The 14,609-nt window shown below is 43.5% G+C and overlaps 1 protein-coding gene and 1 non-coding gene across 2 annotated transcripts in view; both read right to left on the bottom strand.

Annotated features, from left to right (window-relative positions):
- Positions 1 to 14,609, bottom strand: part of kcnh3 (potassium voltage-gated channel, subfamily H (eag-related), member 3) — an 856,837-nt gene that overhangs the window by 611,181 nt on the left and 231,047 nt on the right. Inside the window, exon 2 of the mRNA XM_041200258.1 lies at positions 8,361 to 8,594. Coding sequence (XP_041056192.1) covers positions 8,361 to 8,594 — 234 coding nt within the window. The remainder of the gene's footprint in view (positions 1 to 8,360; positions 8,595 to 14,609) is intronic.
- On the bottom strand, positions 5,815 to 6,026 carry LOC121285398. The gene has a single exon (XR_005944675.1). It is a non-coding gene; the product is annotated as a small nucleolar RNA U3 (small nucleolar RNA).

Below are 14,609 nucleotides of genomic sequence, written 5' to 3'. Positions count from 1 at the left end.
TTTTTTTCTTCTGGGTGGGTACTGGTGGTTCCCGTATTTGAACCAAGCCTCAGGCTAACTGCTGGGTGAAACTGTGTTCCCATTGAGTAGCCCTTAATTGGGGGATCTTGTGTGGACTTAATGGAACACTGAACATTTCATGAAATTAGTGTGGTAGGTGGGATCTCCTGGATGGGCTCTTACAAAGGTGCAGAGCTACTTAACATTAAAAAGAAACACAGCAATTCATCCCTGCCTCTTTGCAATAGCGGAAGGCTTCTCCAGATTGCTGATAAAGAAGGAAGGACAAATGAGTGAGCACCATGCAGTACAGCTGGATGCAGAGTCATATAATTAGATCAGCAGCATTGTACTTTTTGTATTCCTCTATAGGCCTCAACCTCAGAATGTCACATTAAAGGTGACACTACAGGATCTATGCCCAGCATCTTCCAGAGTTCTCCCAGGGTGGAATTTAAAAAAAGGTCTCAATATAGAAAAAATTTCAGGACAATCATTTCTAATATTTTCTTATGGTGGGGTGGGCTGGGTGCATTTTGTGTAATTGGAGGAATGTAAACTTGGTCATTTCATTTAACTAAACAATCCTTTAATAAATAAATATAAGTTGTGTAATAAATAAGTAAATATATGTTGTGTAATAAATAAATAAATACATACACTTGTTACACTCCAACCAACCAACACCCTTTTCTCCTGTTATATCAATTGTTGTGATTGTTTGAAATTTGGTATTCTTGCATTTGTCCTGCTAAGTGCAAAAAAAAAGCTTCAGCAACATGTCTCTCTTTTCAGCATTATTCAAGGCCTGAGCTACCAAGCAACCGTTAAATGCATTTTTTTCACTACTGCTTAATTCCACATGATACAGACAAGCTAAAGTACATTTCTAGCTCTATATTTCTATAAATCACTTGGAAGTGTTGACAATAATGGCAGCTCACAGGAAAATACAATATTTTCCAATACAGTGCACAGATTCCTTGTTGGCTGTAATAAAATTGCAACAAATATACTTCAAAAGGCAATTAATTGGGTGAGAAGAACTTTAAAACATCTCGAGCGATGTGGTCATACGAGATAAAAGTCTTTTTTTCTCTGCTAATAGTCAACACCTAAGGCCAGAATTACCCGGCCCCATTGAACACGGGCGTCATGGCAGGGGGGAGAGGGACAATATGGTGCGAAGGCCAAAAATCAGTTCCACACCCTTGTGAAACCAGTCTTTGATCGTCTGCTCCACCCGTCAATGGCGTGCTGTGTTTCCTGCACCACATGTTGGCAATCTAATTTCAATACTTTAGCATGTCATTATAAGCCCATTCGCCAGAATCATTCCCCATGCTGGATCATCAGGGTATGTCGGCATGCAATCACACTGATTTGTTTCAGAACTACGTAAACAATGTGCACCTGGCAGGCTGCAATTCGCTCGGGACTTCGAGGTTTGTTTGCCCATCTTGCTTTGGGCAGCACTCGTGGTCATCAGCACCAGGCTTTGCAGGCAGCATCACATCACTTTTAGAGGGGGCTCATGGGCAGGTCTCTACTTACCAGATCAGCCATGGGGCTTTTCAGTGGCTGCAGGGCTAGGACATGCTTGGGGAAGGGGGAGAAGTGGCCTCAGGCAAGGCAAGAGGCTGCAGGGCGAGGGCTGTACTGGGAACGGGGGTATCCCAGAGTGTGTGTGTGTGGGGCACATGTAAATCTGTGCAAGTGGCCTCAAGATGGTGAGGGCTGAGGAGGCAGTCTCCAGAGAAGATGAGGTCAGATGAATATGTGAGGGCATGTGTGAGAGTGAGCGGTGATGTCCTTTGAGCTGGCAGTGAGTGAGATGCAGGTGAATATGTGATGCGCTTGTGAGTGTCTGAATTTAGAGTGATGAGATGGTTGCCTTACCCTGGCACCAAGGATGAGCTCATCCATTCATTTTCTGCACTGGATGACTGACCTATTCTGTGTAGCATTGGCACTGACCACCTCTGCAAACGCCTCCCAAGCCAGAGTGGTGAAATTGATGGGCCTTCTGCAGTCAGGACGGGTGTAGAGGATATCATGGCAGGCCTCCACGGCATCCAGAAGGCTTCCCAGGAATGTGTCCCTGAACTGGGGGGGCTGCACCCTTCTTACCTTTTGGGGCCATGTCTTCACTGGAGCAGTCCTGGGCTGCAAGCATTGAGAGGTGTGCGTGTGGCTGCAGTTGAAATGTGGTGCCCTGCGTGAGGAAATGGCAAGGTAACTGCATGATGGGCAAATCGGAGGCCATCTGCCAGCAAAACAGCGTATTTCCTGTGGCTGCACAATTAATGAGGTGGGAACTGGATGATATGGTGCGAAAAGTCGCCATTGCGGCCAGTGGGTAAAATTACATCTTTCCCACCCACTATTGCGCTTTGTGCAAATCTGGGACGATTCCACGCCTAGTGTCTTTGGTTTAATTTCAAAAGCATAGAAAACTATACATTTGTATATTCCTGCTGAACTTGACCAGATTTTACAGCAACAGTAAGGCTTAGAAATTGTACCAGCACAAGTAATGCACAGTGTCCCCTAAGGACACTTAAACCTGAAATTGTGTTGAACCATTTCTCAGGCCATCTAAAATAGCTCTCAAATGTGCTAGTGAGGGGGTCTTTCACCTGTTTTAGGGAACCCTCTGGGAAATTAGACTGGCCAAGAAAAGCAAGTTGGTAGGATCTTGCTAGTAGGAATATGTCTGAGTAAGAGGTCATCATCAAAAAGGTCAGTAAAAAATCATATTGCTGAAAAAAAGAGATTTTTTGTTTTGCACTCTTCAGGACAATTCCCAAGAATACCAAATGTAAAGGGAACCAACAATTTATACTATATGTGGAGATAGTGCTGATTGGTTGGCAAGTGGACTTTGACCGGTAGAGGCATTGCTATGCAGAATACACCAGTTGATGGTGACTGACAATTAACTGACAAACATTGCTTGAAATTTAAACCAGGCAGCTTAATTTTGATTGGTCAAGGTACTGCCCTGAGGAATGAACCAGCAAATAGCTGTCACTTATTTTGTTTAGCTGAAACAATGTGTGTACCTGTTCCTGCTGTCTGCAAATGACATGGCCCTGTGTATTAATATATGTAGCTTCTAGAATTAGAATTAGAATTGCTAATTAGCAATACTAATTATCTGTATATTATGACACAGAGTGCAAAATGATCTGCCGGGGGGTTCGCTACAAGCCAACCTGCAGTGGTCAATATATGCATTGGGATTCTTACAGTTCCATGCACTATAAGATTGGTCTTATCGGCAACCTGGTAAGTAGGACCCAAGCCATTTGCTCACCATGCAAACTCGATGCTGAAATAGTGTGCATCAAAGACACCCTGTGTCTACCCTGATCAGATCATTTTGTGCTGTATATCACGTAAATTCATGAATGGGCCTAAGGCCATCACTTCTGGCCCTGAAAAGTGCCCATTCTACCTCAGATTACCCTGGAAGGGAAAGGTATCTAAAAAATTTGAGAAACAAGTGAAGCTAGCTTTTTCACGCTGCCACTATGCAGTAGCAACACATGTGGTATTCGCCACTAACAGGATGCTGCTGTCAAGCCTAAAAGACGTTCTACCTATCACACAGATGAGTAATGTGGAATATGAATTTCAGTGCCAGTGTGATGCTAGGTGTGTATGTCCCAAAGACTGGTGGGCAGATTGTACCAAACTGCACATCCCTTCCAGTGTTCGCAACTGGCAATATACAGACCATACCCAACCAGCATGTGTTTGAAAAACCCAAAAACCAGTGTCCAACATTAGATGTGATTCCACGACTGGACAACATTTGCTAAATAACTCTCAGTGTGTGAAGAATTATGATGACAATCAATTTAAGATTGTTAGTAGGGCTTGCAGTGTGGTGCATTTGTGTATTAGATGCTACATATATTAATACATAGGGCCCTGTCCTTTGCAGACAGAAAGAACATGTACACACATTGTACCTATTTCAGCTAAACAAAATAAGTGACAGCCATTTGCTGGTTCATTCCTCAGGACAATGCCTTAACCAATCAGAGTTAAGCTGCCTGTTTAAATGTCAAACAATGCTTGGCAGTTAACTGACAGTCACCATCAACTGGTGTATTCCCCATAGCAATGCCTCTACCAATCCACTTGCCAACCAATGAGTTCTCTTCACATATAGTATAAATTGTTGTTCCCCTTACATTTGGTATTCTTGCGAATTGTCCTGGTAAGTGCAAGACAAAAAGCTTCCACATATAGTGTCCCTTTTTACAGCAATACTCAAGTTTTGTACATTCAAGTGGCTAAAAAAATCATAATAAACAACTTTTTATGTGGACTCCTACTGTTTGCAGTTTTGGCTATTTCATCCCATTGGCATTTACCTGAAGCTTCTGCTGGCAAAGTGGGCACCTGAAATTTGGTGCTGCAGAATGATAAGCTGTCTGTGGAGGCAACTTGTCCAGATTATTTAGATGAGACCAAATTTCAGGCCGTCTCCCGGCCTCCTTGGTCAGTCATTTGTTGTGACTGCGAATGAATTTCTAAATGTTCAGCCCTGTCATATTAAGGAATTAAAGGCTTAAGTGCTGTACAAATATGGATCAGTGACAATGAGCTGAAGTATTTGTGCTAATGGTGTTTTTCCGTTTACAGACAATTTATGAGTCCAGACCATGAAATTCCCATCCTCACAAGCATCAGCAAAAATTTGTATGGTTTTAAGCAAGTAAAATATCCCAAAATGCTTCATAAAGGCTTAGTGAAACAAAATTTGATACTGTGTCAAAGAAGAAGCACTCAGACAGATGACCAAAAGTTTGGTCAAATGGGATCAAGTTAAGCTGCCCATGTGCCATGTTGGAGGAAGTGGGTGATGTACAAGAGTTGTCTGGACCTGCAGTTTAAGATTCTTCCTTTGCCATCCAAAATGGAAGCCTCATTTTTTACAGAGTGTTCCATCGAGTTGCAACCTAAGATATCCACCTAAGGTACAGGAGTTTATGTCACTCTGATGTGGAGCCAATCACTTTGATCACATGACCTCAATTCACTGGAAATTCCAACACTTCAACGCAAGAGTGGCAGCTAAGAGCCTCACAGATTACGACCAAAAGTGAAATAAATCACAGGTCACTCAGCTCCAGGTAAAGGAATCTGTTCAAAGGCTAATAAAATATGCAATGCTTTGAAACTTATTTAATTGGTATTTCCATTAGACAGGATACACAAAAAAAATTAAAGGACCTCACAACAAAAGAATTGAGTCACACTGACATTATTGTTCATTTAGATGGATCTAATCATTACCTGACAGCTTTTCATATATCAATGTATAAAAGAAAGGCACCTGGCTTGAAGCATATACTGGGATCTATATTCTGGAGAGGGCTAATATGCTTGCTTAATGTTAGTTACCTGTGTATATTTGGTAGCCTGTAGTTAGCACTATGTTCAACTGGTATTTTAGTGATAGCTCATGTTAGTTGGATATAGTTAACATAATCCTTCTGGAAAATGGATTAGAACACAGTGTTCAGTGGGGTTAACTGATGGGCACATATTTGATCTGGGATCAGTATGAGAGGCATTTTCTTTTAAAATAAACACAAGCTAGTTCGCCAACCCTGAAATTCCAGGCTAGTTTCAGCATTTCCTTTTGTATAGCAAGTAATTTTCCCAAATAGCTAATTGTGGCAAAAGCCATTTCTGTCATTGTTTTCACCACAAATCATCTCCCCCACCCCTGGAATCCTCTAATAAATTTAGCTGTTTCTGCATTTATTTACTGTGTTCCCATCTAGGTAATTAACAGACTGTGTTCTCTTCCTCCAGCTCTCTGCAAGAGAGAGAAGGAACACTCATCAATGACAAAGAGCAGCTGCTAAAAGCAACACCCAATGTCTGCTTCCTGCTCAGAAGAGAACACTATAAATCCTCCTCATGGTTTGTGAGACCAAACACTCTAGAAACACACTTCTCAAGAAAAAAACTATAGAAATGATCCCTAAGTGTATAGTCTCATATCAGAAAATGACAGCCAGTGGTACTGCAGACCAAGTGAGCAGTTTCCGATCTTGAAAACTTTCCCCAAGATTCAAGATGCAATAGGTAGCACCTATGTTGTTTTCAGATCTCATCCAGTTGTCCCACTCAGTAGAAAGAGCTTCTTCCACTCCCTAAACACACAAATCAATGCCAACATACATTAGGTGAGATTTGCTGGAATTACAAATGATGCATTCATCCATCAGAATTCTTCGCTCGCAGAGTTCCTCAAGGAAGTAAGTCACAGCAATGGTTGATTTGTGGGTGGCGACATGCATCCCCTATTCCCATGGACAAATAGCAGCAGAGGTTTGCTCCAGGGAAAATCTCTTTAACAGACCATCAATCAAAAGGATAATTGAGATCATATAAGGGATATTTTTGCTGTCTTGTGTACTGCCCTGCAATATGCTCCATCCAGCTGACTGTAGCCCGCTGTGTCCTGCACTTCCCCATTCCGGAAGACATGGGTGTGGACATTGCTGAGAAGGTGGCTCGAGTGCTTTTGAAACAGGGCTACAAGGCAGAGATTGTCAAAATAACAGTTACTCAGAGATTGTTCAGTAACTGTTCAAAGGGACATGGGGGCATAACTAATGATTGAAGCTTTCTCTTCTGTTTAAAACAGTCACCACTCCTCTTGATTTTTCCACCTCCAAAGGATTAATCCTTCAAGCCAGTGACCAACTTACAGCCTTCAAATACACCAGGCCTCTTTACCATTAAGTAACCATATCAATAATAATCATCTGATTGAATATATCACCTTGAAATAAACGCACAATTTTCTGTCTGGCGGCTGACTAAAACATGGCACGCAGGAACAAGTATGAAGCGCAGACTTTTGCTGCTGTCAACTGTCATCTCTCCAATCAGGTTAGTGCACCCACTGGCTGCCGCTTCAGGCTGAGCCAAAGAAGTACAAATCCCTGATATGCTGCTCTATCCGAGCTCCACTTTCTCATCACACTCCTCAGCCCACAATATGATCTGTATCAAAATCACCCTCTTCCAGCTCTCAAATACTTTCCAACCCTGTCCTTATCTCTTGCTCTGTATTGCTACATTGCAGTTCAATGCTGTTGTCCCCTCCAGATTCTATTTCTCTGCACACTCTTCTTGCCAGCTTTCTTGATTTGACTTCGATTCATATAAGGATGCTGCAGCCTACATTCTGAGCTGTACATTCAGCACCTCTGTACTCAGCTGGCTCTAGCTAATAAGCTTCTTTAAATCCATCCTCGTGTTGTCTTACCCAATCTCAGCCGTCTTCTGCAACCATATTCCCTCTGTGACCTGCTTCTCCTGTATTGGTTGACTCCTTGTTTATAGTTACCCCCTCCACCATTGGCAGCTGTTTGTTCAGATACCATGACCCCCACCTTCTGCAACTCCCTCCCTTAACACATCTGCTTTGTCATCTCTTCTTCTACTTTCAAAATCATCTTAAAGATACCTCTTTCCACAGTGCTGTCAATAACCTAACCTTTCTCTCTTTTTTATCCTTTTTTCCCAATCCATTGCAAAGCACTCTGGGAAGCCATTCTGTTACACAAACTGCCCCAAAGAAATGTAAGTTGATGACACGTTGGTTGAAATTCTGGACAGTTGATACATATGATACCAACAACAACAACAAAAAAAATCAGTGAATTAATGCACAGCTTAAGAAAAATGAAACCGGAACAATCAGCTTGAAGGCTTTGGCATAACCCAATGGGAACTCTGACTTCCTATTGGGATTTTTCATCCAAAGAGCTAAATATTTCATTCTTAACGTTTCCAGATAAAATGCAGGAGGGTCGGATATGGCAGGTTTTAGATATTCCACAAAGGCATTGAAACCAGAATAGGGTCATTCCCAGAAGGAAAACAACAGTAAAAGTTGGGAAATAAGAATAGTGGTCCAAACTGGTCTTGTTTACCTTAAAATGGAATGCCTGTAAAAATTGGGAATAAGAGCACTGGTCCAAACTGTTATTTTCCTTCCAGGTTGTAATGGCGATGGAGGATCAGGGCAGATGGAGCAGGGGATTGTGAAGTTAAATAGGTTAACAATGCCCTGATATTAAAATCACCAGAGCCTCCATGCCCAGGCCTTGTCAATTCTTTATGAAGTTTCAGTCTCCCCTGCATCCCCCTGTTAATGTCAGGGCCATTATGTCAGTGAGGAATGACGTGTAGCACAGGTGACAACTGGGTGGAGAAGGGGTAAAGAGCAAAAAGGCAACTGGGAGAAAGAAAAGAAGTATATTTTAAAATACAAAGTAGTAAGCTTTGTGAAAAAGAACTTAATTTAGTTGACTCACCACTCTTCTTATAGAAGATCAGTTCAGTCTTGAACTCGCGCTTCTCATCCAGTGCTTTTTGGATCTGGAGTTTCATGGCTTCATTTGTTTCTACTCCATAGAGAAACTTACAAGCACAGCTCTTCTGCATGAGTTCAGCTCGGGCATAGCCAGTCAGTTCGCAGAATCCATCCGAGCAGTACACTATTGGATACACGTTCAATACCTGAGCATTTCCCAGAACAAAGTTGCTGTCTGTTGAATTGAAAAAGATATATTGATTTGACTTGTTTTTTCAAGATAATTAAAATGTTCAAGGAAAATAACTCACAGAAATATTAAATGTGAAGAATATCATAAAAACAGAACCCAGCATTGTGGTTGACTCTGAGCTGCCTGATGAAATGGCCTAGCAGGCCATTCAGTTGTACTAGACTGCTATAAAAATGTATAAAATTAAAACCAGATAGATTGTTGACATTGACCTAAACATTGGATTTGGATATAACAAAGGCACCCCCAGCCCAGTCAACCCTGCAAAACCCTCTTCATTAACATTTGGGCAGCTGTGCCAAAATTGGGAGGGCTGTCCCAAGGATTAGTCAAGCAGCAATCTGACATAGGCATATTCAAAGAACCATACTTTACAGCCAATCTTCAAAATGCCTCCATCACCAGGCCTGTGTATGTCCTGTCCTGCCATCAGTCAGGAGAGAGTGGCCCTGGGAATCTGCAACATTGTCTCCATATCCAATAAAGTATCAAAGCATCAGGTCAAACATGGGTAAGGGAACTTCACTTACTGCCCTCCCTCCGCTGATGATTCGGTACTCCTCCATATCAAACACCACTTAATAGAACCACTGAGAATGTACTCTAGTTGGGGTATTTCAGTATTAATCACCAAGAGGGCTCCAGTTTGTGCCAGGCTGGGCCCACGTCAGGTGGTGAGAGAACCAACATAAAGGAAGAACATACTTAACATCATCCTTACCAATCTACATGTCGCAGACACACCTGTCCATGACAGTATTGGTAAGGGTAATCACCACACAAGTCCTTGGGGAGACAAAGTCTCATCTTAACACTGAAGATGCCCTCCACTACCACTGTGCCAAATAATTGAGAATGATAATTCAGGACAGATACAGTAGTTCAAAACTGGTGATCCACAAGGCACTGTGGGACATCAATAGCAGCAGAATTTACTTCATCACAATCTGTAACCTTGTGGCACACTCCTGCAGTCCCCATCATCACAGAAGCCAGTTTTCAGCCAATTCCAATTCCATGTGATATCATGGAACGGCTGAGGGCACTGGATTAAGTAAAGGCAATGGGTCTTGACAACATCCCAGCTGTGGTGGCAAAGGCCGCAGACTTGTCCACCGGAAGTGGCCACAGCTCTAGCCAAGTTGTACCCAACAAAGTATGCAACTGCCAAGGTACGTCCTGTCACAAAAAGGACAAATCCAACCCGGTCAATTACTGCTCCTTCAGTCTACACTTGATCATCAGCAAAGTGATGGAAGGTGTCATCAACAGTGCAATCAAGTGCACTTACTCATCAGCCTGCTCACCAATGATCAGTTTGGGTTCTGCCAAGGCCACTTGGCTCTTAAGCTCATTACAGCCCTGGTCCAAACATGGCCGAAGGGCTGAATTCCAACAGTGAGGTGAGAGTGACTACCCTTGACATCAAGACAGCATTTGACCACATGTGGCATCAAGAAACCCAATTATAACTGAAGTCAATGGGAATCAGGGAGAAAACTCTCCACTAGATAGCCATATCAAGCACAAAGGGAGATGGTTGTGGTTGTTGGAGACCAATCATATCACCCCCAGGACATTGCTGCAGGCATTCCTCAGGGTAGTGTCCTAGGCCCAACCATCTTCAGCTGTTTCAACAATGACCTTCCTTCCATCATAAGGTTAGATGCGGGGAAGTTTATTGGTGATTGCATAGTGTTCAGTTCCATTTGCAATTTCTCAAATACTGAATCAGTCGCACCCAAATACAGCAAGACCTGAACAATGTTCAGGTTTGGGCTGCTATGTGACAGAGTATTCGTACCACACAAGTGTTAGGCCGTGACCATCTCCAACAAGAGGGAGAGTCTAACCATCTCCTTCTGATATTCAACAGCATTACCATTATCAAGTCCTCTACCATCTATCGCCTGGGTATCACCATTCACCACATACTTAATTTACCAGCCACATGAACACTGTCAGAGACTGTCTATTCTGCAAGGTGTAACTCACCTCTCAAGTGTGATGAATACTCTTGACGTGTTCAGCTTCAACAACACTCAAGAATCTCAATATCAGCCAGGACAAATCGCCCATTTGATTGACACCCCATACAACATGTTCAACATTCACACCCTCCACCACTGGCGCAAAGCAGCAGCAATCTGTACCATCGACAAGATGCACTGCAACAAGCTGCCATTACATCTTTGCCAGCACCTTCCAAACTTGAGATATCTGGCACCTGGAAGGACAAAGACAACAGGTGCACAGGAACACCAACACCTCCAAGTTCCCAGCAAAATCATATACTATGCTGAATGGAAGCCCGTCATTGTCATTGATGAAAGGTCATCAATCTGAGATATTAACTCTGTTTCTCTCTAAACAGATGTCACCTGATTTGCTGAATATTTCCAGAAATTTTCATTTTTATTAAAGGAAGAAGTATTGCTTGATTTAGTGATCGGAAATGAATGAGACAAATAACTGATAAGAGGAAACAGACAGGGAAATGATTGGACTAGAAAAGGCAAAATTCCGGAAAAAGAAAAGGGAGTGTCACCCAAATTCACTGGCAGAAGATTTATTAAATGGAACAACATGTTGGCAGGGCGAAGTAGCACAAAGGTTCAGCTTTTCTTTGCATTTAGCATTTAACTAAACTGTAATAAGAACTTATAGTTTCTTTCTGTGTTTGTCAGTGAAAAACAAACCCCCCTCCTGAGAGGCAGCTGCATAGTTAATTAGGTAGCTAGTTAGAACTGGTTCCCTAGCCAGCAGTAGCTGTTTCAGGTCACTGGAAACTGAGCCAGTGTAAATACAGGACCTTTAGCAGATTCACAACGCAATTAATTTGAAGATGCATCTTTGTCTGAGCGAAGCGAGGTCAAGTGTTTAACTTTGGGAATTTGGTGCAGATAAAAGAATTTGGTCTTTTACAAAAAAGGAATGGTCTGAGAGAGGAAGCTGAGGCCAGTGAGATCTGATAGCTGAAGCCCAGAAGCATTAAATAGGTGAGCAGGTAGGTGATTGATGCGTTTTAAGTTTTTATTTCTCTCTCTAACCTAGGGCAGTAGTTTTAACTGTTACCAGGAAGATATAAGTAGTTCATTAAATTGGATTAAACTCCATGGAAAACCATTGGGCAGCATTTTCCCGTTGGCAAGCAGGGGGCGGGGCCCGCTCGCCAACACGTAAAATGATGTGCGGTGACATCGGGCGGGTGTCCCGATGTCATGGTGCGTCATTCATATATTCAGTTCGGCAGGCGCACAGCCGACTCGGCTGCGCACAAGCCAAACTGTCTTAAGGCCTGTTAAAAAATAATTAAATTAATTAACTGAGCTGCTCGTCCAAACTTAAGGTTGGTGGGCAGGCGAAGAGCCCAGGCACCCTTTGCATTTTTCATGAAACATCATTCACAAGCAGGATGAGGTTTCATGAAGGATTTATAAATCAAATAAAAATTTTTGAAATAAATAATGGAAATGTCCCAGCTCAAGTGACAGTTTCACATGAGGGGACATGTCCTTAAAATTTTTTCCCACCTTCATTCAAATTTCCATAACTTAAACAAATCTCCTTAAGGCTCCTCCGTGCTTCAGGGAGATCTCTGCACTGTTTCACACGCATGCCCAAAAGAGCATAGGGAACCACTCAGGGAATCCTCCCCCGCGCGCACAGTCTTCTGGGCACGTGTCACGATGGGCCGGCCTTAATTGGCCTGCCTGCGTAAAGTGGCAGCGTGGACCTGCCCCCCCATGCCTCCGCACGCCCCCGCACAACCCCCGCCAACGGGGGGAAATTTCTGGCCATTGAGTAATATTTCTAAACTTGAAACCTAATTCATTAAATAAAACAAAATAATGATGGTAGGACAGGTGCGGTGTTGCAACTGTAGCATATTGGAGCTGGTGGACACCTGTGTCATCCACGGCAACCATGTTGGCAGCAGGTGTCTGCAGCTCGAGGAACTTCGGCTCAGAGTGATGAGCTGGAGTCCAAGCTTCGGATTCTGCAATGCATCAGGGAGTCAGAAAGTTATCTCGGCACCTTGTTCCAGGAGGCAGGTACACCCCTTAGGCTAGGCCCTTCTGATTTGATTTGTGATCAAAGAGAGGAGGGTGTAACTGTGAGTAAGGCAGGTATGGGTATCTGGAAAGTAAAAATGGAGGAGTCTCAGCCCATGCATTTGTCTCCAACAGGTTCAGAGTTCTTGTAGCTTGTGGAGGAGAGCAGGGACTGCAGAGACAATGACCAAACTGACCAGGCCACCATGGTGCAGAGGGCCATTCAAGTCGGGGTAACAAAAAGGAATGTAGTTGTAGTAGGGGACAGTACGATTAGGGGGATAGACACTGTTCTCTATAGCTGAGACCATGAGTCCTGAATGCTGTGTTGCCTGTCTGGTACCAGGATTAAGAACATCTTTACAGGATTGGAGAGGGACTTGGAGTGGGAGTGTAAGAATCCAGTTGTTGTGGTTCACCTGGCTACCAATGACAATTGGTATCGGGTAAATTATGTGAGAATGGTAAAAAGACAGTATCAAAGGTTCTTATTAGCAAGCAGTAACTAGCATTTTATTCCAGATTTATTAATTAATTGTATTTAAATTCCTCAGCTAACCAGCTCCTTAAAATCTGCCTGCAAGACCTCATCCCTCCTTCTACCATTGACATTGGCACTGATATGGACCTCCACCCTTTCCCTCAGAGTGCTCTGTAGCCGCTACCTGTGCGGGCGGGGGGAAGGAGGGAGAGTTGGGTCTAGCATTCTTGTGCACAAAAGAGCACTTCAATTGTGGTTCACCTGGCTAGCAATGACATAGGTAGAACTAGGAAAGAGATCCTGCTATGGGAGCATGAACATCTAGGGATTAAAATAAAAAGCAGAACCACTAAGATCTCTGGATTACTGCATGAGCCGTGAAAATTGGTTTAGGGTAAATTACATGAGAGAGTTGAATGCATAGCTCAAAGATGGTGTTGAGAAATGGATTTTGATTCATAGGATACTGGCACCAGTACTGGGGAAGGAGGGAGCTGTACCATTCAGACGGCCTTCAAACGCTGGCAAATTGTATAACTAGGGCTGCAGAGAGGGCTTTAAATTAAGTAGTTGTAGAGGGAGGGGGAAACATGGGCCTGAATTTTTCAGTCAGCGGGCAGGCTCAGCAGGAGCGAGTGGGGGTGGTCACGGAGCCGACTGCCGCCCACAATCAGCTCCGTGCCATCATTTTACACGGGTGGGTCAGTTAAAGTCAGATGTAAGCGTTAGCGCTCAGTGCTACCTGTACAGGCAGGGGGAAGGAGGGAGAGTTGGGGCCAGCACTCTTGTGCGCGAAAGAGTGCTTCAATCTCCACGGAGCTGCCACAGGGAGATTGAAGCGCTTTTGAAATAAATCAATAAATGGATCAAAAATTTAATGAAACATGTCCCCTCGTGTGACTGTGTCACATGAGATGGGGCTTGTTTTTATATTTCAGCAAATTTTAATCTAATTCATAAAAGCTTTAGGAAACCTCATCCCGCTTATGGACGTAAGGTTGGACGGGCAGCGTAAACAATGACCTTAATTACTTCCTTAATGGCCTTAATAGGCCGTTTAAATATTGGTGTGTGCGCAGCTGACTCTGGCGTGTGTCTGCCAAACGAAACATGGCAAGACAGAGTGATGATGTCAGGACCCAGACCCAACGTCATCGCACGTCATTTTACGCACCGGCATGTCGGGCCTGCCCCCGCACACCGACTGAAAAATTCAGGCCATGGGATAGAATTTTCAGGTCGGCATGCGGGTGTGCGCCCAACTCGCTCAAGCATAAAATAGTGTGAGATGACGTCCAGCGAATGTCTGGATGTCACCTCGCGCTCGTGCGATATTTCGGTTTGCGGCCAAGTGCAGAAGTCAGAAGCACGCCTGCCGAACAATTAAGAGGGCAATTATGCCCATTAAAGTTGTAATTGCCCACAACTTTCCGTGGTCGGTGCAACCTCACGGATAGCGAA

The sequence above is a fragment of the Carcharodon carcharias genome, chromosome 12, assembly GCF_017639515.1.
Source record: "Carcharodon carcharias isolate sCarCar2 chromosome 12, sCarCar2.pri, whole genome shotgun sequence".
Classification (NCBI taxonomy): domain Eukaryota; kingdom Metazoa; phylum Chordata; class Chondrichthyes; order Lamniformes; family Lamnidae; genus Carcharodon; species Carcharodon carcharias.
This window is presented reverse-complemented; position numbering and strand designations above follow the sequence as displayed.